At 46.9% G+C, this 25,522-nt stretch overlaps 2 protein-coding genes and 1 long non-coding RNA gene across 3 annotated transcripts; 2 read left to right on the forward strand and 1 right to left on the reverse strand.

Moving 5' to 3' along the window:
* The first annotated feature begins 5,761 nt into the window (after positions 1-5,761).
* Positions 5,762-6,531, forward strand: LOC119276165 (em protein-like). Its single transcript, XM_037557174.1, has 2 exons — positions 5,762-5,966; positions 6,040-6,531. The coding sequence occupies exons 1-2, from the start codon at positions 5,849-5,851 to the stop codon at positions 6,201-6,203; spliced, it is 282 nt and encodes a 93-aa protein (XP_037413071.1). The 5' UTR covers positions 5,762-5,848; the 3' UTR covers positions 6,204-6,531.
* Positions 6,532-6,888: 357 nt separating this feature from the next.
* LOC119276180 (chlorophyll synthase, chloroplastic) lies at positions 6,889-25,056 on the reverse strand. Its single transcript, XM_037557191.1, has 15 exons — positions 24,840-25,056; positions 24,702-24,752; positions 24,508-24,596; positions 24,094-24,181; positions 23,526-23,611; positions 23,327-23,413; positions 10,034-10,099; positions 9,867-9,950; positions 9,712-9,773; positions 8,973-9,048; positions 8,830-8,892; positions 8,675-8,756; positions 7,938-8,014; positions 7,417-7,464; positions 6,889-7,299 (listed from the first exon to the last, which is right to left on the reverse strand). The coding sequence occupies exons 1-15, from the start codon at positions 24,949-24,951 to the stop codon at positions 7,237-7,239; spliced, it is 1,134 nt and encodes a 377-aa protein (XP_037413088.1). The 5' UTR covers positions 24,952-25,056; the 3' UTR covers positions 6,889-7,236.
* On the forward strand, positions 15,112-18,121 carry LOC119276187. Its single transcript, XR_005136406.1, has 3 exons — positions 15,112-15,385; positions 17,442-17,862; positions 17,954-18,121. It is a non-coding gene; the product is annotated as an uncharacterized LOC119276187 (long non-coding RNA).
* Positions 25,057-25,522: the final 466 nt, after the last annotated feature.

Here is a 25,522-nt window from a genome sequence, read left to right on the forward strand (position 1 = left end):
GAGCGTGGTATTCTTGTTCCATCGCAGTACGCCAGTGAGGGATACTCAGGGCAGCCTGAAAATGTTGAGGCTCAGCAGTAGGGTCGGATTGCACCTGCGCCATGCAAGTCGCAAGCCAGGCCACCGTGCCATCCTTGCGTTCCTTAGGACGAAACACCCCACTTTTGCTGCGTGTATGAGGACGCAACACCGGGGGCGGAGCAGGTGGCGAAACCGATGGTGAGGATGATGAAGGGGACACATCATCCGTCATGGCAGAGGCTGATGCAGTCGGTGGCGGTGACGAAGAAGACACAGCAGGAGACGCCGACCCACTCGAGGGCGATGCCGATCCAGACGAGCAGGACAAGTGCCGCACAGGCAACGAGGATGACGCGGAACTCCCAGGCGACGACGGCCCAGGCGTTGATGGCGGGGGACTCCCAGGCGGGGACGGCCCATGCGTCCGTGCAGGTGACGGCCCAGGCGTCGCTGGCGAGGACGCCGGTGCAGACGTGACGGCTCGCTGGGCCGATGCGCCAGTCAGCAGAAGCGGCGGCTGGGCCAGAGTGGTGACGCGCGGTGCAGCAGCCGCGATCACGGGCACAGGCGGGCTCGTTGCATGGGACATGCACGAAGCCAGCCGATCGACGTGAGCAAGTGGTGATGACGGAGCCGTCGGGGACGAGGGAGCCGGAGTGTCAACCTCATCCAGGAGCTCAAGCTGCGCACATCTCCCAATACCTGCACCATGGTTAAACAACAAAGAGGGCGAATGTGCAGCATCTACAAATTGATCAGGCAATATAGTGGATGGGTGCACTGGCGGTGTGGAGCTTGTGTCAGGTGAGGGAAGAGCAGCAAAGAGAAAAGCATGCTCATCAAAAACAACATCGCGGGAGATATACACACGATTAGACAGGACATGAAGGCACTTATACCCTTTGTGAACAGAACTATACCCCAGAAAGACACACTTCTTTGATCGGAACTCAAGCTTGCGATTATTATACGGACGGAGATGCGGCCAACACGCACAACCGAACACTTTAAGAAACTTGTAATCAGGAGTCTGACCAAGCAAGAGTTCAAGTGGAGTTTTCATATGAAGGAGCCACGAAGGAAGCCTATTTATAAGAAAACAGGCTGTAGTAAAAGCATCGCTCCAAAAACGAAATGGGACAGAGGCATGAGCAAGCAAGGTTAACCCAGTTTCAACAATATGACGGTGCTTACGTTCAGCTAAACCATTCTGCTGATGTGTATGTGGGCAAGAAACACGATGAGCAATTCCAAGTTTTTCAAAGAAAGTACTGAGGTTGCGGTATTCACCCCCCCCCCCCTAGTCTGACTGGACGTGAATGATTTTATGATCTAGGAGTCTCTCAACATGTGCTTGAAATTGTAAAAACACATTAAACACATCAGACTTATGCTTAAGAAGATAAATCCAGGTAAAGCGACTATAAGCATCAATGAAACTGACATAATATTCGTGCCCGCTAACGGACCACTGGGCAGGACCCCATACATCTGAAAACACAAGCTCAAGAGGAGTTTTGACTATATGTGTAGAAACAGAAAAAGGTAACTGATGACTCTTGCCTTGCTGGCAGGCATCACAGACAGCAGCATCTTTATTACTAGACTCGGACGGTAGCTCATGACGATGGAGGACATGGCGAACAATGGGAGATGCTGGGTGACCAAGACGAGAGTGCCATAGTGATGGAGACACACGAACGCCACTGAAGACTTGGAAGGCAGCAGCAGGAGCGGGAACGTTGGTGGGGGCATCAAGAGCATAGAGACCATGGCGGTAGCGACCTCTAAGAAGTATGTTCCTCGTAGCACGATCCTTAACAAAGAGATGAAACGGATAAAACTCACAGAAAACATTATTATCCTGTGTAAGTTTAGGAACAGAGAGTAAATTACGTGCAACTGTGGGAACACGAAGAACATTTCTAAGATGCAATGTCCTAGAGGAGTTTGTGAGAAGTGATGCCTGACCAACATGCGAAATGTGCATACCTGCCCCGTTAGCCGTGTGAACCTTGTCATGCCCACGGTAAGGCTGCTGGACAGTTAGCTTGCCCAGCTCGTTCGTTACGTGCGTGGTTGCTCCAGTATCCATGTACCAAGAAGGATCAACAGGATAAGAAGGGGTGTGACCCTGTTGCGCCATGTTAACTTGACGCTCGTTGCCCTTGCCATTATTGCCGAGGCCAAGGAAGTCCGTCTTGAACCGGCGATGACAGCGAGAGGCGACATGGCGAGGCAGGCCACAGAGCTGACATGGCTGAGCCGCACCACAGGCGGTACAGCAGGCGCAGGCACGGCCGTCAACGACGACTACCGGGGCACCAGGACGCGGGGCCTGCTGCTGTTGTGCCGAGGACGCACCTCCACCGGACTTGCCCCCTCCTCCCGAGGAAGCTGCAGAGGGGCACGGCCACCGCCTTTGCCGTGGTACACGGCGTTGACGGAGGAGTCGATGGAGACGTCGGGGCGGCGTACGTTGAGCCGTTGCTCCATTGACAAGAGACGGCTGTAGAGTTCCTGAGGACGAAGAGGCTCCTTGCGTTCATTAATCACCTCGGCAAGCGAGTCGTAGTCGCTGTCGAGGCCGGCTAGGATGAAGGATGTGAACTCGCTGTCACGAAGGGGCTCTCCAATGGAAGCAAGAGTGTCAGCCAACTTCTTGATCTTGTTGTAGAAGGTGGTCACCGTACCATTGTCCTTGCGAGTTTCACCAAGCTTGGCACGGATGGCCATGGATTGAGCAGTAGACTGAGACGAGAAACTCGACTCCAGTATGTCCCACACCTCATGAGAGGACGAAGCAAAGAGGACGAGCCCGGCCACACCCTCACCCAGAGAAGACTGGATGGCTGAGAGGATGGCTTGGTCCTGAGCGATCCACGCACGGAACATCGGATGATATGGCAGTGGACATGGCAGTGTACCGTTGAGGAACCCCTCCAAGTAATGGCTGCGAAGGAGAGGAAGCACCTGAGCACGCCAATATAGATAATTGTCCGGTTTAAGCTTCACCAGGAGGAGGTGGGAGAATAAAAACGGCGGCGAGGAGATCGCGGCCAGAGCAGCTTCAGCACCCACGTATGGCGTCGGAGAGGGCATTGGTGCAGATGGCGCCGCAACCGTTGCGTACAGGTGCGAGGGGCCGTACGGGTAGGGCGCCCCATAGGGCGGCGGAGCCGGGTACGCGCCCTGGCCAGGGTACACACCATAGGAGGGATGCGCAGGTGGCGACGGGCCGTACGGCGCCGCGTACAGTGGGTAGCCGCCGTGATTGGCATGGGCGGCATCGGCAATAGTCGGGCCGACTGCGGTGTAGATGGAGGCAGCCGGAGCAGGTGCGATCGCACGCATTGGGTGTGACGCGGTAGGTGGTGGCGGCGCAGGCACAAGGGAGTGCACGGCAGCCGGCGGCGGCGACAGTTGCTGGGACCGGGCCGAAGCAGCAGGCGATGAAGAGGAGACGACGGCGTACAGCGAAGACACCGGGTCGGCGAAGAGAGACCCCGCCGATTAGGTCTGCAGGTGGCCGAGCGATCCGTCCGCCGTGTAGGGCGCAGTCCCGACGTTGAGGAGACGCGCGAGAAACGGCGGGAGGAACAAGTGATCCATGTGGACGGGGGCCGGCGGCAGAAGGGCGGGGAAGGAAACCGCGGTGCCGGCGGCGCTTGAGGCAGCGGCGGCGGCGGCTGGTGGCGGAGGCGGAGCGGAAGACATTAGATCGTTAGGTCGGATACCATATTAGACAAGGTTTTAGGGTTTTTGGCACACCTCCAAACGTGGAGTGACCTTTTCATTATATAGTGATGTACAACATAATTACAAATGGGGCCAGTATATATAGAGTCTAACACTGTTTGACTTCAAGTATGTTCGCTATGGTTGCAATGGCTAGTCGCTAGGGAAATAATCTTTTTTGCATGGGGGAAGGATTGTGTATTAATTAACTTAGCTCAAGATTACCCAGTGCGCATAGTTTTACGACTCCCTCAGGACCGGACCGTAACCGGACGGACGCCTTAATCTTAACTCTCCCGATCTGAGCTAATTCATGACTAACACGATTATTGCCCCTTTTAGTAGGCTGGATCTTAATTTCTCTCTCCCCTCTCATCATAGTTGTGATCTATCAACCGAGGGGTTGGATATCATTGCAGCAACTTTAGCACTATCCGTTTCAACGATGAACAGAAGTGAGCTCCATTCCAAAGCAAGAGCAATTCCCTCCTTGCACGCCGCGAGTTATGTAGTTAGAGCATTACCGCGTGTGAAGAGATGTCGACACGAGCTGGAAATAATGCTACCAGAGCTGTCTCGTGTCTCGGAGCACCATTCACGTGCCCACATTGCCTGCATGTGCTATGCACCATCCACGTTTAGTGTGAGCCACCCCAGCTTAGACGCTCTCCAGCTCTTAGGCTAGTCATAGTGGAGAGTATATGTTACTAGTCTATGTTATTATCTTCATATTGGGTAGTGTCATATATGCGGTAACATAGATACCTTCATTTATTACTTTGTAGATTTATTTTGCATTAGAAAGTGTTATGTGATGGTAACATATTATGTTACTCTATTTGACCATTTTATCTTTTTCTCGGTCTGCCGTGATCATCAAGAGTGCCATGCGAGATGTGCCTGAGAGCAGCTCAACCACGGCAAAGAGCCATCCGGGCATGTGTGCCGCACCGGCTTAATGTCCCGGAGCATCCAATCTTTAGTCATCGCCCTCCAAAGCTCGACTGCATGAGGGCACTTACACATTGCGTGGAATTCATCCTCGCGTTCCAGACCACACAGGGAGCATATGTCAGTGGTTTTCAAATGATAGGAGAGTTTATTCACCCACGCTTGCAAGAGAATTTGTGACAAGCCGCCAAGCAAACACACGTATCTTTGGGGGACCTGATGGCGCGTCAACCATCCGGTGCCATGGCAATAACCAACAGGCCAAAGATGACAACAAACAATGGCGTGGAGCACAGATAAACTGGCGTGGCTACTAGATGGTCCGTCATCAAAATAATGATTGGAACACCACTTCATATCCAAGGTGAAAACTACTATTCTGGCCTTCATTCATTGGTTAGGCTCAGCAACGTTGAACTTGTGCTGTTACCTTATCAAAGGTGTTACCTTGTTGCTATTGTGCTAGTCTTCAACGGTTAGTTTTGGCAACAAGAATGAAAATCCTCGTCTTGTTTGTCTTCCACCGGACGTGACCACAGCGATGTGAGAGCGCTTATTTCTTGAAAGAAGTCAGATTAGTCATAGATGTTTGTTCTATACATTTCATAATGACTAAGCCGTGTTTGTCTTTTTCTAACTCTGCTTAATAATTAATAAGAATAATTATGTGCATTATGATGATGCAGAGGCAAGAGTTTAACCTTTTTTGTTTGAAAAAAATAGCAGTAGACGCTCGATCCATGTCTGGTTTGTACGACCGGCCGACGACGAACACACGTACGGTAGTGACAAGTACGGTAGTGGGACGATCCTACGCGCCGACAGGACGACAGTGCCAAGACAACGCTAGGCTCCTCAGCTCTCTAGCTCATTCCGGTGGCTGCGTCAGATAAGCACGCCCGGACGTGGCATCCGTCCGGTGCCTCGCCCAACGCGTGTCAATGCGTCAGGGACAGCAAGAGGAGAGGCTTGCGTCCGCGTCGTCGCACACGCGCCGTCTCCTGCGCCCGCGACGCGCCTCGCTACCTCCTCCATCACCAGCATCAAACAAGCAACCACAAGCACCGCACAAGCTGAAGCGGTAGAGCACACACGCTCCCTTCCAGTTGAGGTCGAAGTAGCTAGCGAGGAGTGAGCGATGGCCTCCGGTCAGCAGGAGAGGTCGCAGCTGGACCGCAAGGCCCGCGAGGGCGAGACCGTCGTCCCCGGCGGTACCGGCGGCACCAACCTCCAGGCGCAGGAGAACCTCGCCGAAGGTACGTAGCAATGCACGTCGACCTTATGTGTTGGTGGCTTCGGCTACTCATGTCGTGTCTACGGTGTTGGCAGGGCGCAGCCGCGGCGGGCAGACGCGCAAGGAGCAGATGGGGGAGGAGGGGTACCGCGAGATGGGGCGCAAGGGCGGGCTGAGCACCAACGACGAGTCCGGCGGCGAGCGCGCCGCCAGGGAGGGCATCGACATCGACGAGTCCAAGTTCAAGACCAAGTCCTAGATGATCCGTTAGCCTAGCAAGCAAGACGACTGCTTAGTTGGTTGGTTTACCTTGCAGGATGAATAATGTAGGTCAGGGATCCTGACGTGTGCACGCATGTAGGAGATCATATGTACTAGATCATGTGTGCTTGGTGGTTAATAGTAGCCGGTAGTCCGTACTAGGTACTGATGGTCAGTCAGAGTCGTGTGTCCGTGTCAGTCGGAAGTGTGGTTGTGGCTCCGGCGGCTGGTCCGGCCTCTCTTCCCACACCAGCTTTCCGCTGTATCCTTGTGTTTCCAGTAATGTAAGTCGTCGTTGCTGAAATCTGAAGCTTTGTAGTGTGCTACTTCTGCTTTGCTAATTGTTGGTGTTCCCGGTTTTTTATTGTTTACCGTAAAACCTCTCCTGAACGGGAACTCTACGTGCCGCATCACCAGCCACCAAACTAGCCAATGCCACCAGTTAGAATGTGAGCATGCAGGAGGTAGTGTTCTGGCAGTAGCAGCGGATAAGGACGGCACTTGAATGCCTAGGCCTAGACATTCATAACGGGCAATATTGCTGCAAGTACAAGACTAATCTTTTGGAAAAAATAAGTCCCTTCTTGAATTTTAGAACTTAGAATTTATTGCCCTAGAAAAAAAGGATTATGCAGCACTGTTTTCCAGCACAAGACGGACCTTTTTTTTCATTTTCTCATGAATGATGCTCCTCTGGAACGGAAGGAGAGGCTTTACCGAAATGCACTTTCCAGGAGAAACAATCTGATCATAAACCATTGTCACGTACCGTATCGTATCCAAAATTACGTTATACAGCCAACTGATAACATCACAAACAAACAACCTGGCACCGTGCACCTACGGTCTACGCGCACTAAGGCACGGCACGGCAGCAGAAGGAAAGAGCCACCGCCTAACGTTTCCATCTTCAGCATTCAGGGAGGCCTTCTTGATGTTGTTGCTGCAGATTTATTCCACTATCTGTGTTGGTGTGTACAAAATGCCTCCTCATCCAAAGCATCCAGCTTGATTTGAGGTCTGTCCGTCCGTCAGTGGCTGGTCGCCAGGGCAGTAACCAGCAGGCCGAACACGAAGAACGGTTGCGCACTCGCCTGCATTAAGCACGATCAGATGGCGGCGGCACGATAAGATGCAGTTTTGGGAGAGGCCGTGGATGCTGACTGGAGAGAAAGAAAAAGAATGCAGGGGGAGACGACGACCGCGCGCACCTGGTATTTGACGTCGTACTTCACGGGGTCCTTCAGGAAGTACTGGAACTGCTCAATGAAATCAAGGATTAGAATGTACACAACGTAAGTGGCAAAGTCAGTGTTTTCTTTTCATGTTTATTACTCTCCCCGTTCACGAATATAACATGTTTTGGATATTTCGATATGGACTACATACGGACTGAAATGAGTGAATAAACAAACTAAAACGTGTCTATATACATCTGATTTAGAAAAAAGTTAGAACATCTAATGGAGTATTTGTGAATGGAGGTGTCTACATACATCCGATTTAGAAAAAAGTTAGAACATCTTATATTTGTGAATGGAGGGAGTAAGTGCTAAAGGACAGTCTGACAAGCCTTGCAGATAAAGCTTTTGTTCATAATATAAGTCATCTAAATGATTTTCACTTATTTCATGTGACCGTGTGAATAGGAAATTCTGGGGGAGTGGGAACATCTGAAATACAATAACGAGAAATAATTATATCCAAGGTCCAAAAAGATTGGTCAGCTCACCTGCAAGATCACCTGGGGAATTGTCAGTCCAACTAGTGCCAGGGCATAATACAGCTTACCAGTGCTCAGGAGGTAGGCTGAAAATGGAGTTACAAGATTAGGGCAAGTTCCCAACATAAATTCAGGATAGATAGATAGATAAATAGATAGCGAATGAACGTAAGTTTCCTCTGCTCCCTAATTTATACTGGTAGATTGTAGTACAATTCAAATTCAGGCACTCTTGTTCGGCCCAACAAAAACAGAAAATAGTTATACTACGGCAAGCTTTGGGTGTAGTTTGCCAACATCTGAAACTTTCTGGTAACGCTGAACATCTTTTTATCTTCACTAAACACATCTTCTATCGTTATGACTAACACCAACTGCCTTCCAAGGTTCCATGAAAGCTTCCATCATTAGGCTGAAAAGTTGTAGTATGATCTATTCACTTCTCGACATAAAGTACGATCTATTTTCGCAGCTGGCCCATGACATTATGGTATGGTAGGTACTAGGTAGTCGCATAAATCCATGAACTACTCTATTACTCCCTCCGTCCCACAATATAAAAACGTTTTTCAAGCTATGTTAGCTTGAAAAACGTTCTTATATTGTGGGACGAAGGGAGTATATGTTTTTTTGTCAAGTTTGGGTTGCAAACCACGTGTTCCACGTGGCCACTCAATTATATGTTCAGCCAATGGCTTAATAGTAAGCCATGAAGGAAGAAAGAAATGAAAATTTTGTATCTTTACCTGCAACAGATAATTGAGTGATGTCGATTGCTCCAACACATATCCATTTTGCAGTCTCCATACCAAAGGCAACAGGGAGTGACTACAAAAAGGTAAAATGGTAAACAGATATGCTTTGACAATAAACCTACAATATAGGCAAAAAGAATAATAACCTGAAGTCCCAGAGTTCTATCCCCCTCGATACTCTTAAAATCATTCACGATAGCGATCCCTAGCTACAAAGCCAGGAAAAACAGTTAGCGATCATGGTATACAGGATTGCAAACAAGCAATACAGATCATGAAATATAAATACCCCAGCTATGCTGTACAAAGTAGTTAGGACAACAATATCAGGAGTAAGAGTTCCAAATAATGCCTGGCCAGCCCACCTGCACAAAAGATATAAGGATTTTACGGTACCTTAGTAGAGTAACTCTGGTCCTTGAATCCTAATATGGAATTCTCTTCCCTATTATTCCTCATGGTATTTTATACATTTTAACACAAACTAATTAAGTCTCAACAGAATTCACAAATTCCCACCCGACAGCTCGGCACTGAGCTTCAGGCCACACCTGTACTTCTGATGGGAAGTGGAAGTTGCGTCTATGTTGGAGCCAAGTAAATTGGCTCTTGCACATACCGAGTGGTATTGATAAACGTGATTAAATAACTTCGGTAATCAATCAGCAAACTACCAAGTGCGAACTGGTTACGGACTTGCAGTTCCTCAGTCATGGGCTAGGGTTCTGATGTTCGGAAAGTGAGTTTTTTTTTCTTGAGAAGAGGAAAGTGACAGTTGTGCTGGGACTGAATGCAATATGTTACCACTAACGAAAATACAATCCCTTCTACTTGGTATTGTAGTCTGATAAAATCCAAACTAATTTGTCCATTACATTGAAAATGATAGACAGTCCACAGTAATTAGTGGTTACCACAAAAAAGCGGGGAAAAAAGATGCATCTTCTTGCATATAGTATAGGTGACATCCAACAGAACATTATCCTCTTATTAAACATGAAAAAAAATATTCACAGCTTTCATCCTACCAGGGCAAGCCAATGTAACTCGCACCAAGAGCAAAGTTTCCTATCCATCCATTCTGCTTGAGCTGAAATGAGGAATAATAAGACATGGACATTTTTTTTATCAGAGTTCACAACAGAGTGTACTATGCTAAAATCGAACACAAGTACTCAAGTACCTTGAGAGGCGGCGCTGAATATATGTAAGAAAGCAAGGATCCACCCAGAGCAAGGTAGAAAATAATAGGAAAATCATGCCCTGCCTGAAATGAAACTAGAGAATAAGCAAAGAAGGAACGTATCTTCAACCTCTTAGTATACTAAAGTAAGTCTTGTTGTGACTTACCCATACGTCTAACAAAGCACCCAACCCAAGACCTGCTAACAATAATACCCAGATCTGAGTAATTACCTGGATCCAATCAACAACATTAGTAAGACATGTCAATTCTCAGTAGACATCTGACATCAGCCTTTAGAGTAAGATCGGACGATCGGAAGCTTGTCATTATAAGAAGCCAATTTTGTTTGAAACGTTCTACAGAAGACTGTAGCAATACATATTCTTCATCATCTCATAAGAAAACAAATCCGCTTGGATAAAAAGGCAATTCGAAAATGGGGTTCCAACCAGTAAAGCACAACAATTTCAAACAAAGTATCGCATCAATCAACTTGCCATCTAGATAATGTTATAATATTCGGAAGCGGATTTGTAGCACCCGGGCGCTCCACACCCCTATACGAACATTAAATTCAAAAAAATACCAAGAAATTTGAAAAAACAAATCTGAGATTTTGGGATATCAAACCTGGAAATGTATTCATGGCAAAAAGATAAAAAATTCCTATGTATAGAAAAAATTGTTTGGGCAGATTTTTGTTCGACAGTATTTCCTTCGCCGCGGATATGTTTTCTGGTATTTTTTCATGAAATTTCACACGGGAGTTGATTGAGAACCCAGGTTTGATATCCCCAATTTCAGATTTTTTTTTATTTTTTGGTATTTTTACATTTAATATTCGTATAGGGATGTGGAGCACCCAGGAGCTCCTGTGTATTTTCCTATAATATTCAAGCTACAATATAAGTGAAACACATGTTAAGCTTCATGCACTATCCAACGCAACCAAAAGTACAAACTGATGGAAAGCACTAGGCAATCCACATATACACTTCAACAACACAGACTCTAATGAGAACAGAACCCATGCGGAAGCAATTATAGGGACATGCCAGTTATGAAGTTTTGATGTTTTGAACCAAAAAAACAAAAATGAGGGAGCGCCCCCAGCCTCTGGATGGATTGATGCACGCAACCATCTTTTATTACACAGTATCTTGCTCAAAAATAATATCAAATGATCCAGCGGTATATTTTAAATGAGATATTGGACTTATGGCACCAAAAATGCATTGTCTATTGTTTATAATGACCTAAAAACATAAAGGCAAAGTCCGTGTGTAGCATTCTACAAATGGTGTAGCATCCTAAGAATTGATGTCTTTTATTCATGCACCATCACTGGATAATAGGGCAGATGAAAAGGGTCAACTTATAACATAAATATGCTTACAATATTTATTGAAAGAAAATAGAAACAAGTACATGTGAAATCGAATAAGAAAAAGGACATATAGACAAAGATAACTAAACATCTTGTAAGCATGTGGTTGTGACAGTAATATATTTGAGAAGTCTGCTTAACAGTTATAGAAGTCCTACATGCATTCTCTAGCATAAACTTTGGAAAGGAAATACTAGGATATTCTACAGTGGTTGTTTTATGAAAAGGAAAGGAGAAACAATATGACACATTGCTGAAAAGATAATGTTTTCATAGTCAAGATAAACTTTGCAATGCATCTATGATGCAGCGTCTGGGGATAACAAAAGCCTCCATTATCTTTTTTTTCCCTCAAAAGATAAGAAATCAACAAGTTCGTTTTATGCATGTAGAATCTACTTACAGAGGCATATTGGATTTTTCCCAAGGATCGATCACATCAAAAATCACCAACACATGGGAGAAGGGCCATTTCATTGCTGAGTGCTTGGCCGAGCTGTGTGAGACATGCGGCAAGCCGGCTCATGCCTCGGGGGAGTGCCCGTTCTTGCGTGACCAGGCTCCGTCGCTGACTGTGTATGGAGTCTACTGTGCTGAGCTTATGTTCTTTGAATCACCGGCTGCGCGAGAGATTCCAGATGAGACCCCGAGCTTGACCACCGGGGTTGTGAAAGCTACCCAGGGAGAGGTGACTAAGGCTCAGATCGTGCGGAGGCTGCAGGAGCTGGCTCCGGGGGACTTTCGGTGGGAGCTGGTGGTTCTCGAGGATAAGGCCTATAAGGTTGATTTTCCCACGGTGGATGACTTGCGGCGGTTGTTGAGCTTTGGTTTGTGTAGAGTTCCTGGCACATCGTGCATTCTGGAGTTCCACGAGTGGAAGAAGGTGGAGCCTAAGGGAAAGCCGCTTACGCAGGTCTGGTTGCGGTTTGTAGGGGCCCCGTCTAAGCCTTTGCAGGATGTTCGAGTTGTGGCCAGTTTGGGTATGTTGGTTGGGAAGACGGAGAGAGTTGATATGGCTTTTACCCGGGCTCATGGGGTGGCCCGGCTTCTAGTCAGTGTTCTGGATATTGAGTTCGTGCCTGATGTGGTCAACTGGACTTATAGGGGAGAGGTGTTCCCGCTCGATATTGAGTTTGAGGACACAGATTTGTTTGTTGATGCGGTTAATGGGAATGATGTTGATATGCATGAGGGTGATGGCGGTGCGGGAGCCAATGGGGCACAGACTGATGAGTCCACATGAGAGGGGTCTAACGGATCTCGCCCAGATGCTCAGTTGCCCGGGGATGGGACCAGGGTTGAGCCGGCAGCATCGCCATCGGTGCCTATGACCTCGTTGCGGTTCGGGTCTTTTGAGCCAGCATCAGCGCCTCCCAGACTTTGGAGTGACCGGGTAGACTCTGATGATATGTTTAAGCGCACGCTTCCTCTTTTGGAGTTTGAGGGGGCTGGCGGTTCTGTGCCTGGACGCTTGGTGAGGGCCTCATCGGCGAGGACTCTGGATGGAGTTGGGGTGGGGGAGCCGGAGGTCGCTTCTCTTTCCCCTCCTCCTCTTGTGGTCGAGGATCCGGTGCGGATTGCTACCTGTGAGCTGGTGTTGGGGGGAGGGGGGTCGGGGCAGGAGGCCTTGACGTCTCTCCTCCATATCCCGACGCCGGCGACGTCGGTCACGTTGGAGTCGGCCAGCGCCAGGGGAGGGAGCCCAAGGCAGGTGGCCTCGGCTCCTGCTACTCCGGTGGTGGCGGCGACACCTACGCCATCTGCTGCGTTGGGGGGAGGGTTGGGGCAGGAGGCCCTGGCTCATCCTTCTTCCCCGGCGGTCTGGAGGACCGCCTCTCCTTCGCCGACAGTTCTTCCGTCTGCACCGGCGGGTGGGGCGGGAGGAGGGCGCGGGCAGGCGGCCCCCGCCATCCCCTCTCCGATCGCACCGGTGGCCGTGGACCCCAGCGTGGGGCACCTGTCTGAGGGGCTTGGGAGCCCGCAGCCGCCTTCTCTGGTAACCTCGGTTGATCCTTTGAGGGACTCAGCGCCAGGTTTTACTAGGGAGGAGGTTGTTGCTTTTGGCGGGATCCCGGACCCCGTCTCGACGGGGAGACGGATGAGTGCTCGCATCCACGAGTTCCCGAAGGTGGATGATATGCAGCAGCGGTGCGCTATGAGGGCGGCCAAGCTGCAGGAGGCTGCATTATCTTCTGGTATGTCCGTCAACATATCTAACTCTTTATTGCATTTTTCTAATGAGGAGATTATAAATAATGCAAACCAATTAGGAGTTTCACTAGGTGCCATGGATAGTGAGATTACTAATTCGGTCAATGATCTGTTAGATTTGGAGGCGGAACGTGTCTTAGAGACTATTCGTAATCTTGCAGCGGTTAAACCAATGAATGATGATGAGATTGATGCGTTAGGGGTTAGAGTGCTCGATAATCTGTGTGCGGATCTAGCACCTCCAAATCATGTGTCTGAGGACGATGATGTACCCATAGAGAATGATGCTGGTAGTTTAAGTGAACCCGGTTATGAGGACCGCGTGTCAGAGCCTAGCAAACCAAAACGTAAGTGGAAACGGAAGATCTATCCTGATTCCGCAGTTCGTAGGAGTGCTACGATTCGAATCACTAAAAAATTCCATGATGAAATATGAGAAGAATCTTTTGGAATAGCAGAGGTCTGAAGGACTTGGCTAAAAGAAGGTTCCTTACTGAGGCAGCTTTAGAGCAAAAGTTAGATTTTGTTGCTCTATCGGAGACTGGCAGAGAAAACTTTGCGCCCCAGTTTCTTTCCTCTCTTGTGGGTGGTATTGATTTCGATTGGCATTGCCTCCCTCCGCGAGGAAGATCGGGTGGTATCTTACTCGGTGTGAGATGCGATTCGCTTGAAGTACGAAGTGTAGTGATGGGTGACTTCGCGGTGAAGTTTCGAGTCAGGTCTAAGATAGATGGGTTTAACTAGGCTTTGGTGGCGGTTTATGGTGCCGCACAGCCCGAGCTCAAACCGGAGTTTCTGGCAGACCTTGTTCGAATCTGTGGGTCAGAACAGCTTCCAATTTTAGTTGGAGGTGATTTCAATATCATCAGGAGGAGAGAGGAGAAGAACAATGATAACTTTGACGGCAGATGGTCGTTTATGTTCAATACCATTATTGAAAGCTTGGATCTGAGGGAGATTGAGCTTTCTGGTAGAAAGTTTACCTGGGCTGATGCTGCCAAACCCAACTTATGAAAAACTTGATCGAGTTCTTGCGAGCGTGGAGTGGGAACAAAAGTTCCCTCTGGTTACGGTGCAAGCTCTCTCCAGGGGAATATCCGATCACACACCCTTGTTCGTGGACTCAGGGGAGCCGAACCACGTAGGTAACAAGAACACCTTTTCTTTCGAGATGTCATGGTTCGAACGCGAGGGGTTCTTGGACTTGATTGCCAGGGAATGGGAGAGAGGTGCAGGAGGCACGACTGCGATCAAGCGTTGGCAGAATAAGATTAGGCATTTAAGAAGTTCCTTACGGGGTTGGGCTAAGCACCTCAGTGGCTCTGTTTTCAAGGCGTCCCTAAGGCGTCGCCTAGGCGACGCTTAGGCGTCAGGGCGCCCTGCGAGGGCAAGGCGTCCACCTCGCCTTAGGTGGGTGTCTAAGGCGTCCGCCTTAAGCTATAAGGCGTCCGAGGCGTCTGCCTAGGCGTCCGAGGCGTTGCCTTAGTCCATTTTGGACGCCTTAGCTTGCCAGGCAGGCAGGGGAGCTGTTTTAGGCGGGAAACTGGAATCATGTTGGCGCCAACAGGTAAGAGGGGAGAAAGAGAGAGAGAGAAACAGCCCCCAATCCACACACTCCTCCCCCTCCTTCTCTTCAGTGGCTCCTCTCCAGCAGATCTGGTTCCTCCTCCTCTCCAGCAGCTCCTCCCCCTCCTCTCCAACGGTTCCTCCTCTCCAGCAGCTCCTCCTCTTCCTCCTGTCCAGCAGCTCCTCCTCTTCCTCCTGTCCAGCAGCTCCTCCTCATCCTCCTGTCCAGCAGCTCCTCCTCTGCAGTACAGCAACAACAAGCAAGAGCAACAGTAAGGTATACCTCCCTCTCCCTTCTCCCACACCCTCCTCTGCTCTCTTTCTTCTTTGCTGGACTGTTTTGTGCTAGCTGGTTGGTGGTTGCTCACTTGTCTCTTATAGTGGTTAGTGCCTTAGTGGCCAGGCATATGTTAGTGATTAGTTTAATGATAGTGGGGTTAGTGCCTTAGTGGATGCTCCTTGGTTGAATAAAATAATGCATGCTGTTGGCCTGTTGGGTGGATTAGAATAAAGGCTAGTTGAATACTGATGCATGATGTGTTGTGCTCAACAATGGATTAGTTTAATGACTAGTTGAATGCTGATTAGTTTAATGGCTAGTTGATTGTCGCTGTTTGCTACATCTGCATGAGTAGAGTAGTTTAGTTGCTGCCACAGCAGCCTTTTCATATGCCATGGCAGCCCTTTTATCAGTTATGCTAATATTCCTTTGTGTTTGGTTGTTTGCTGCAGGTAGTAGAAGTGTAGCACCATGGATGGAAATGCAGCAGCTGATGGGGGTGAGCCCACCTACGATCCAATGAAAGATCCAACAAGGAAGCCACAACGGTCAAATGATCCGGGATGGAACTATGGATATTGGTCTGAGCCTCCAAATCGGGATCTTGTTGTGTGCGCTCTTTGTGGCAAGATAACTTCTGGAGGGATCAAGAGGCATAAAGAGCATCTTGCGGGCGTCGGGGGAGATGCAATTGGTTGTCCTAAGGCCACCACACAATTGAGGAGAGAAATGGAACATATTTGGAGTAAAATAGGAGGATCAAGGGAGTAGTAGATGTAGATGATGTTCAGGAGGTTGTGGAGGTGAGTTCAGTTGGAGCAAACATCGCCTCTAAAAGGCCAAGCTCAGGGACAGCAGCCAAACAGAATAAGAAAGCGTTTATCACCAACATGCAAGGTAAAAAGAAGTCTGTTTCTGTTGTGTCTGCCGCCAATAGTTCCAAGCCAATTGTTGCCATGCTACGAAGAACACCCGAGGATCTTGTAGATGAAAGACGCTCTGGTGTTCTCAAAGCACCATGGAGTCCAGCACAAAGACTCCAGAAGAGAGGCAGTATGTCAATATGCAGTGGGCATTGTTCTTTTACGAGTGTGGCATTCCATTCAACGCTGCAAGTAGTAGGCAGTTTGAGGTTGCAATTGAAGCCTCTTGTCAATATGGGTCAGGTTACAAGCCTCCTAGTGCACATGAGCTGAGAGAGAAATTGCTTAATGATTGTGTGAAGGAAACAGGACTTTTGAGGAGGCAACACGAGGCAGCATGGAAAAAATATGGATGCACACTCATGTCGGATGGCTGGTCGGATAAAAGAGGACGCCATTTGATTAACTTCCTTGTTAATAGTCCAGAGGGCACTTTCTTCTTGGAGTCGGTTGATGCCTCAAGTGTATGTCATGATGGTGATATGATAGCTGATTTGCTTGAGAAGAGAATTCTGGATGTTGGAAAAGAGAATGTGGTACAAGTTATCACCGATAATGGTGCTAATTACAAGAAAGCTGGCCACCTTCTAATGGAGAGGATGCCTACTCTATATTGGAGCCCGTGTGCATGTCATTGCTTGGACCTAATGTTGGAAGATATAGGAAAGTTGAAGGCATTTAAGAAGCCTATTGCAGGGGCTAGACGTGTCACAACTTTCATCTATAGACATGGAAGACTTCTTAGTCTAATGAGGAAGGCCACGGGTGGGGATCTTGTGAGACCAGCAGCCACTCGTTTTGCCACAGCCATCCTCACACTTAGGAGTTTGGTCAAGAACAAGGCTGCATTGAGGAGTTTATTTACATCTGAAGAATGGGTTGGAAACAAGTTAGCAAAAACACAAGTTGGCTTGAATGTGCAAGAGATTATACTTTCAACGGAGTGGTGGAGCGCAATTGAGGACTGCCTTAGAGCTTCAACTCCACTTCTTAGAGTTCTTAGAGTAGCAAATGGTGATGAGAAGCCTGCCATGCCAGAGATTAAAGCAATTATGATTTATGCAAAGGAGAGGATCAATCTAGGTTTCCCTCAACAAAACAAGCAACCATTGCTCAAGAAGATCTTGGCCATTGTTGATAAGCGTTGGGAGAATCAAATGGATCATCCATTGTATGGGGCTGCTCTATTTTTGAACCCAGGAAAGTTCTTTCCTATTGTAAGCAGAAATGATGATGCCTTAGTTGGGGAGCTTAGGAGCTGCTTTAATGATGTGCTTGCAAAAATGGTACCGGATGCCAATGTTCGAAAAAAGATTGATCAACAATCTGTGCTCTATGAGCAACAGCGAGAAAGCTTTTCTAATCCATTGGCACTCGAGACCATGAGCACAAGAAACCCTCGTAAGTCATATTAAATGCATCATGTTAATTTCAGCATGTTAATTCCAGTTCCAGCAATGTAATTTCTGTACAAACTCTTAATATGTGTCAGTTTTTATCATTTTAGTTGATTGGTGGAGTTCATTTGGTGGTCGGGCCATTGACCTACAAAGGTTTGCAAAGCGCATTGTTAGTCTTTGTGCTTCATCATCTGGTTGTGAGAGGAATTGGAGCACGTTTGAATTTGTAAGTCAACTAGTAAAGCAGTATTTGTGTTTGTTCAATGATGATTTCAGCAAGTTATTTACTTATTTCACTTGTTGTTTCTACTTTGTAGATCCATACAAAGAAAAGGAACAGATTACAATGGAAAAGGTTGAATGATCTTGTCTTTGTTTCATACAACCGGAAGAATATGCAACGGTTTCAAAAGAGGCGTGAGAAGGTGGGCGAGAATAGCTTTGAGGCTTTGGTCATTGAGGATTTTGATTGGGGCAATGAGTGGGTGGACCCATCACTATCACAACCTCAAGGTGCTCGAGGTTGTCCTGAAGACAATCAAGACATTACATGGGAGGATGTTGATGTGGCTATTGGTGCATCTTCAAACCTTCGAGGCCGCAATCTGCATAGGACAGCAACTACACTTCGTAGGGGCCAGACAAATGTCCGTCTGCACTACGCACGCAAGAGACCTACTACAACACGACCTATAATTCCTGAAGAAGATGAGGTAGAGGAGGACTTGGAGCAAGAGCAACACTCAAGTATGCCCAATGCGGAGGGGGAGGATTCAGACTACGTTGAGGATGATGATGATGTGAGCAATGACGATCAAGAGCCAACTAATGTTGACCAAGATGGTGAAGACAACACCAATGCCAATGAGTTTGATGATGATGACTTTTGATTGAGACTTTGAGAGTGGAGAGACATGAGAGAGCTGAGCTGGCCACCTTTATCCCTTTTGCTATGCTGGAATTATCTATTATTCTGTTTGTCTTATGTGGAATTATCTATTATTCTGTTTGTCTTATGTGGACCATTGCAGATTGCAGTTGCACTCATACTTGCTATCTTTCTTTCCACTTTTGTTTGCTGCCTCACTTTTATTTCTATTTTTTGTGGAATGTGCACTGGTAAGTGATACATTATTCTAACATATTTGTTCATGACTTCATGTTGATGCAGAATTCTGTTGGGGAGAAAAGCAAGTGCAAAGAGGATGGGGGCTCTACAACAATCAGTTGCAAGGTGTGTATGGCTGTATGCCTACCAAATTCTACTTAATTCTGTTGCTTACAAGTCTCTAAGGCGTCGCCTCGCCTTATGCCTCAGCGCTTAGGCAGTGAGGCGCCCCCCCCAGCGCCTCGCCTCGCCTTACCGCCTTAAAAACATAGCTCAGTGGTGTGTATAAGATTGAAAAGGATAGACTCCTTTCTCTTATACAGGCCCTGGACATTAAGGCCGAGTCCACTATTTTACTGCCAGCTGAGCTTCAGGTTAAAACTGAGGCGGAGAAGAGGATGAACTGCTCCGCGAAGAAGAATTGAAGTGGGCTTTGCGTGCTAAAGTCCGCAAAGTGGTCCAAGGGGACGCGAATGCTCAATTCTTTCATCTGATAGCTAATGGTAAACACAAAAAGAAGTGTATCTTTCAGCTTGAACAAGATGAGGGCACTATTTTAGGACAGGATAACCTAAAAATTTATATTACCAAGTATTATAAGCAGTTATTTGGACCTCCGGAGGATAATTGTGTGTCCCTCGATGAGTCCAGGACTGAGGATGTGCCTCAGCTATCGGCTGCCGATAATGATATTCTGGTTGCCCCGTTCTCAGAGAAGGAGGTGTTTGATGGTTCTCAGAGAAGGAGGTGTTTGATGCTATTGCACAGATGAAAAACAATAAGGCTCCCGGACCGGATGGATTCCCGGCCGAGTTCTATAAAAAGTGCTGGCACATTATTAAGGGGGATTTGCTACATATGTTCCATGATCTGTTCTCTGGACAGCTTCAGTTATTTCACTTGAATTTTGGAACTATCACACTACTTCCTAAGAAAACGGATGTTGTGCGAATTGAGCAATTCAGGCCGATCTGCCTCCTCAATGTTAGTTTCAAAATTTTCACCAAGGTAGGGACTAATAGGCTCACACAGATTGCGCATTCTATGGTGCAACATTCCCAAACTGCTTTCATGCCGGACAAAAATATCCTTGAAGGGGTGGTCGTCCTGCATGAAATGCTCCATGAAATCCATTCCAAAAAATTAGATGGAGTAATTTTTAAGGTGGATTTCAAGAAAGCGTACGATAAGGTCAAATGGCCATTCCTCCAACAGTCATTGCGTATGAAAGGTTTTGATGAAGCCTGGCGCCGACAAGTTGACTCATTTACGCAAAAAGGTAGTGTGGGAATTAAAGTTAATGATGACATAGGCCATTACTTCCAGACACATAAAGGCCTAAGACAAGGAGATCCGATGTCCCCTATCTTGTTTAACATTGTGGTGGATATGTTAGCAATTTTGATAGGAAGGGCTAAGGAAAATGGTCAAGTAGGTGGATTGATACCTCATCTTGTTGATGGAGGTGTTTCCATCCTTCAGTACGCTGATGATACAATTATCTTTATGGAGCATGACTTGGCCAAGGCAAGAAATATGAAGCTTGTGTTATGCCTATTTGAACAATTGACCGGGTTATTCATAAGAGCGAGCTGTTCTGCTTTGGTAGAGCCAAAGACGAACAGGAGGCTTATAGGCAATTGTTTGGGTGCGAGTTGGGAGAGTTACCCTTCTCTTATTTGGGTATTCCAATCCACCATCGTAGGCTGACAAACAAAGAGTGGAAGTGCATCGGGGACCGATTTGAGAAGAAACTGAGTTGTTGGAAGGGTAAGCTCATGTCATACGGAGGCCGATTAATCCTGATTAATTCGGTGCTCACGAGTATGCCTATGTTTCTCCTATCGTTCTTTGAGGTCCTAGTTGGGGTTAGGAAGAGACTGGACTTCTATCGATCGCGTTTCTTTTGGCAGGGTGATGAGCTTAAACGAAAATATCGGCTTGCTAAATGGGATATCATTTGTAGACCGAAAGACCAAGGGGGTCTCAGTATTGAGAATCTAGAAGTTAAGAATAGATGCCTTCTTAGCAAGTGGTTGTGGAAGCTCTCAACGGAGAATGATGCCATGTGGGCTCAAATCCTTCGTACCAAGTACCTCCAGACAAAAACTTTGTCCCGGGTTACAGTCAGGCCGACCGATTCACCTTTCTGGAAAGGTCTGATGAAAGTCAAACAATCTTTGTTTAATAGGATGAAGTTTGTTATTGGAAACGGCACTAGTACACGTTTCTGGGAGGATACTTGGCTCGGCGAGACACCTTTGGCCATCCAATATCCGTCTTTGTACCGTATTGTTCAACGACGTGAAGTGTTCGTCGCATCGGTATTTCAATCTATCCCCCTTAATATTCAGTTCCGACGGATGCTAGCGGGCAATCATTGGGAAGAATGGCTCCGTCTAGTTAGGAGACTGATGGAGGTCCAGCTTTCCCAACAACCCGATGAAGTACGCTGGAAATTGACTAAGTCCAGAGTATTCACTGTTAAATCAATGTATATTGATGTTATTAATTCAAACTCCATTCCTACTTCCAAGCATGTTTGGGATGTCAAAGTTCCTTTGAAAATAAAAGTGTTTATGTGGTTTGTCCATAAACAAGTTATTTTAACCAAGGACAACTTGATAAAGCGTAATTGGACAGGACCTACTAGGTGTAGTTTCTGTGTTCGGGATGAGACAATCAAACACCTTTTTTTCGATTGCCCGTTGGCCAAAGTACTTTGGCAGACGGTCCACATTGCTTTTAATATCAATCCACCGAATTCTGTTAACGCGTTATTTGGGACATGGCTTAATGGGATTGAGCCTGACTTCGCGAGACACATTCGGGTTGGAGTTTGTGCCTTGCTGTGGACTATCTGGACTTGCAGAAATGATTTGGTTTTTAACAGAATATCATGTATCCATTTTTTGCAGGTTATATTCCGAACTACGGCACTGATCCGTTCGTGGTCGCTACTCACCCCGACGGAGGCCAGGGAGCATTTGGTTACTGGGTCTTTCCGCTGGGAGATGGTAGCTCGGGATATCTTCAACCGGTTTGGATGGCGGTCATGTAATAGGATAGGCATGTAGTTTACCTATCTAGTTCTAGCCAGCCGGTTGTGGCGTCTTTTCATGGCTAGTGGGTGTTTCTAGCCTTTTTGGCTCTGTGTGAGCTTTCTTTGCTTCGTTATTACTTGTGGAGACCTTCGAACCATGTTGGCACTACTTTATTTGGTTAATAAGATGGCCGTATGCATTTTTCTGATGCAGAGGCCGGGGAATTCCCCCTTTTCGAAAAAAAGGCACATATTGGAGAAAATTCCTTATTTGACACTGTCTTAAAATCGGGTTCCTTATTTGACACTGGAAAAGTTTTTCTTCCCTATTTGACACTAGTCCTAAATTTTATTCCCTATACGACACTTCCGTTCATTTTGAGTCTAAATGACACCTGAAAAGACGATTTTGCCCCTCATGTGGTATGTGTGCGCGCGTGCGTGTGCTGTTGCGTGTGTGGGTGCAGGCGCACATGTGTGCTGCTGCTGCATGTGTGTGTGCATGTGTGCTGCTGCGTGTGTGTTTGCTACTGCGTGTGTACGTGCGCGTGTGTGTGTTGTTGCGTGCCTATGTGTTGCCTGCGTGTGTGCTGCTGCGTGTGTGTGTATGTGGGTGTGTGCTGCGTGCGTGTGTTGCTGTGTGTGTGTGTGTGTGTGCGTGTGTGTGTGTTGCACGCGCGCGTGCGTGTGTGTGCGCGTGCGTGTGTGTCGGTGCATGTGTATGTGTTGATGCGTGTGTGCTTCTGCTTTCGCATTGATGCTGCGTGTGTGCGCTATTGCCCCCCACACACATACCACATGAGGGGCAAAAGAGTCTTTTCAGGTGTCATTTAGGCTTAAAATGGACGAAAATGTCATATAGGGAATAAAATTTAGAACTTGTGTCAAATAAAGAAGAAAAACTTTTCCAGTGTCAAATAAGGAAGCAGATTTTAAAAGGAAAACTTCTCCACATATTGTGCCCCTCTTCTTTTTATTTATTTCCCAATCCAGCATACAATCTCACAGCCCTTGTGCACGTATATATGAGACCAAAGCTAGCTAAAGCTAGACCTACTCAACTTAGGACAATTAGCAGTTAGCACAACTCGGAATCGAATTACTACTGAGTCCTGGCCAGCACGTAGACCTATACTCATATCCGAACAACTAGCACCAAGGCATGGAAAATCGGAAACCAACTCCAACACATGCCCGTAAAAAAAACTGTCCTAATTAGAACTAACTAAACCCTAATCGGACTAGCATTACTTAGACTTACGGCAAGCAAACACAAACCTGATTACAATTCAACTGGACTGCATTAGAGGCAATATTGTCTCCAACAAAGCATGCATACACATGCCCAGTAATCGATGATACAATGACAAATATATGAATGAACGTTTCCGGGAATTAAATATTTTTTCATTGCTAAAATAAAATGTGGTGACAAATAAACCTACAAAGTGGTAAATAGTTTATTAAAGTCATGAAAGTAAACAAAATTCTAATTAGCAGTTGCCATGGAATAAATCTCACTCCCGGAGATGGTCATACCTCATTTTCTGATATAGCTCCTGAAGGAATAGGACGATAAGGCTCATTAATAGCGTCGATGTCTCGGTCATACCAGTCATTAATTGTCTACAAGCAATAATTTTTGAAGCTGACATATTCTTTAGTAAAAATAGTTTTCCATGAAACATGTGAGGTTGCAAAATATGAATAGATCAAACACGATGAATCTAAAATAAACCTGCGTGTATCCTGTAAGACATGGACCAGACATTAACATGCAAACAATAGATTTTGCAACATCTTCAACTGTCCAGTGGAAATTTCCTGCAGCATGAGAGGTTCAAATAAGCATAACAGTTGCATTGTACACCAAGAGGAACAGCATTCATTAGCACAGAAGCCATAATGGTATTGTATTCTCATCCTAAACGCTAGAAGTTCTAGACGTCTGACAAGAGGGGAGAATAGTATTGTTGAGTTGCCATGTGTTGTTTTGTTGCAGAAATTGGGTGAAGTTTCCTGTAGTCAATCAATATTCAATTCTTTGGTCCACTCCAAAATAAATATATGGGACCAAGGATAGTGAGAAAGATACTGTAGGCCCACAGATCATATCGACACCATTGCAAGCCAGCACAACTTAAATCACCATGTTACAGATGACTAGCAAATCTAAGGAATGTGGCACAATGTAACAACGATGCATCTCATATGGAAAAATATAGCTGTCCAACTCCAACTCCAACTCCACTTAAGTATAAACTATTCATGTACAGATAGAAACCATAATAGTCGATAAAGCATACCAGAGGCAGCTGCTCCACAAAGTACACCCCAGACAAGCGGAGGCCATGTCACCGGCTTAGTAAGTTGAAGGCGGATCTTCCATATGTTCTGTATATGCAGCATGATAAAGAGGGGGTTAATGAGCAAATTATCATTTCTAGTCCCTACACAAAATTAGCTAGATAGTGATTAGTCTAAGCACAAAGCTAGTACACACAAGCCATGCTCGCAACTCCATAAAACATACTCCACAAAAAGGTGAAATTCATAAATTTCAGCATCCACAGCCAGACACTTTGCATCTGCTGCATGCTGAATCCCGAATTCAACGCATGCCTGACCAACCAGCCAACTAACAAACGACTCCGATTTGGATCCATAAATACTAATATTGCGATGAGAAACCAGTTCATGGGAGCAGATTAATGACTCACGTCTTCTTGCTTGGCGCCCTTGATTCCGAGCAGCTGGTTGAAGCTCGAACCCGCCGCCGGCGCCTTCTCCGGGACCTTCGGCTTCGTTGCTACCGTGCCCAACACAGTAAAACAAATCACACGTCAGAACTTCAGCCGAAACGCCCAGGAATCAATCGCGGAACAAGCTGAACTTCACAAGGAACGGCGCGCACTTTCTTTAGCGTCGGCGTCGGCCGCGCTGACCACCGGGAACGGCCGCCGCCCTGCGAACGGAACTCACGTGCATCAGCACAAGACGCGGCAGCATAGATACACAGTAAAGTAATAGGCCAGAGAGGAAGAGGGTATACGGCTGAGGGTTAGAGAAGGAGGCGGCAGGGAGAGGAAGCGGAGAGGGGGGCGGAAGGCGGCGGAGGAGGAAGATGTGGCGGCGGCGGCGGCGAGGAAGTGGGAGGTGGCCATGGGGAAGCGGGGGAAGAGGAGACGGCCACTAGCTGCTTGGAGTGGACAGTGGGAAGTGGGAGGGGGAGGATAACGCCGGCGCAATTCGTGCCTGTTGGCCGGCTTTGCCCGCCCAAGCCTAGAATTGGAATGGTTCCGGGAAATGGATTTAACTATACCGATACCGAATTGGATTTATAGTTTCGTGTAGAATATTAATTCAGTCATTATGATTTTCATTATGTAACAAATGTTTGCATGAGAAAACTGTTAGGGCATCTCCAATGCTGACAATCAAACTATCGACATCCGTCTCAACTCGTTCTACTCTCGCAAGTATTCGCAACTACCAAAAAAGAACTAAAATAAATCTAAACATAGTATAAAACATATGAATCCAAATCAGCTTCTTACGAAATAGCGCATAAACTAGGGTTTAAGTTTCTGTCACTCTAACAACTCATCATCTAATAAGTACTACCTTCGTTCGGGTTTATTGGGCCTGCTAGCCACCCAACTGCGTCCATTTTAACAAGGCCGCTAGACAATTACCTCAATTCACTTCGCTAGGCATGTGCACGATTGGTTGAAA

This window comes from Triticum dicoccoides, chromosome 1A, assembly GCF_002162155.2.
Source record: "Triticum dicoccoides isolate Atlit2015 ecotype Zavitan chromosome 1A, WEW_v2.0, whole genome shotgun sequence".
Lineage (NCBI taxonomy): Eukaryota > Viridiplantae > Streptophyta > Magnoliopsida > Poales > Poaceae > Triticum > Triticum dicoccoides.

What these genes read in the sequence shown, in the direction of transcription:
- LOC119276165 (XM_037557174.1), top strand. Translation starts at nt 5,849, where the DNA reads ATGGCCTCCGGTCAGCAGGAGAGGTCGCAGCTGGACCGCAAGGCCCGC. An exon ending in GCAGGAGAACCTCGCCGAAG is followed by an intron (nt 5,967 to 6,039) that starts GTACGTAGCAAT and finishes CGGTGTTGGCAG; the next exon opens with GGCGCAGCCGCGGCGGGCAG.
- LOC119276180 (XM_037557191.1), bottom strand. Translation starts at nt 24,951, where the DNA reads ATGGCCACCTCCCACTTCCTCGCCGCCGCCGCCGCCACATCTTCCTCC. An exon ending in AGGGCGCCAAGCAAGAAGAC is followed by an intron (nt 24,182 to 24,507) that starts GTGAGTCATTAA and finishes CTGCATATACAG; the next exon opens with AACATATGGAAGATCCGCCT. An exon ending in AGTTACATTGGCTTGCCCTG is followed by an intron (nt 9,049 to 9,711) that starts GTAGGATGAAAG and finishes TCTTTTGTGCAG; the next exon opens with GTGGGCTGGCCAGGCATTAT.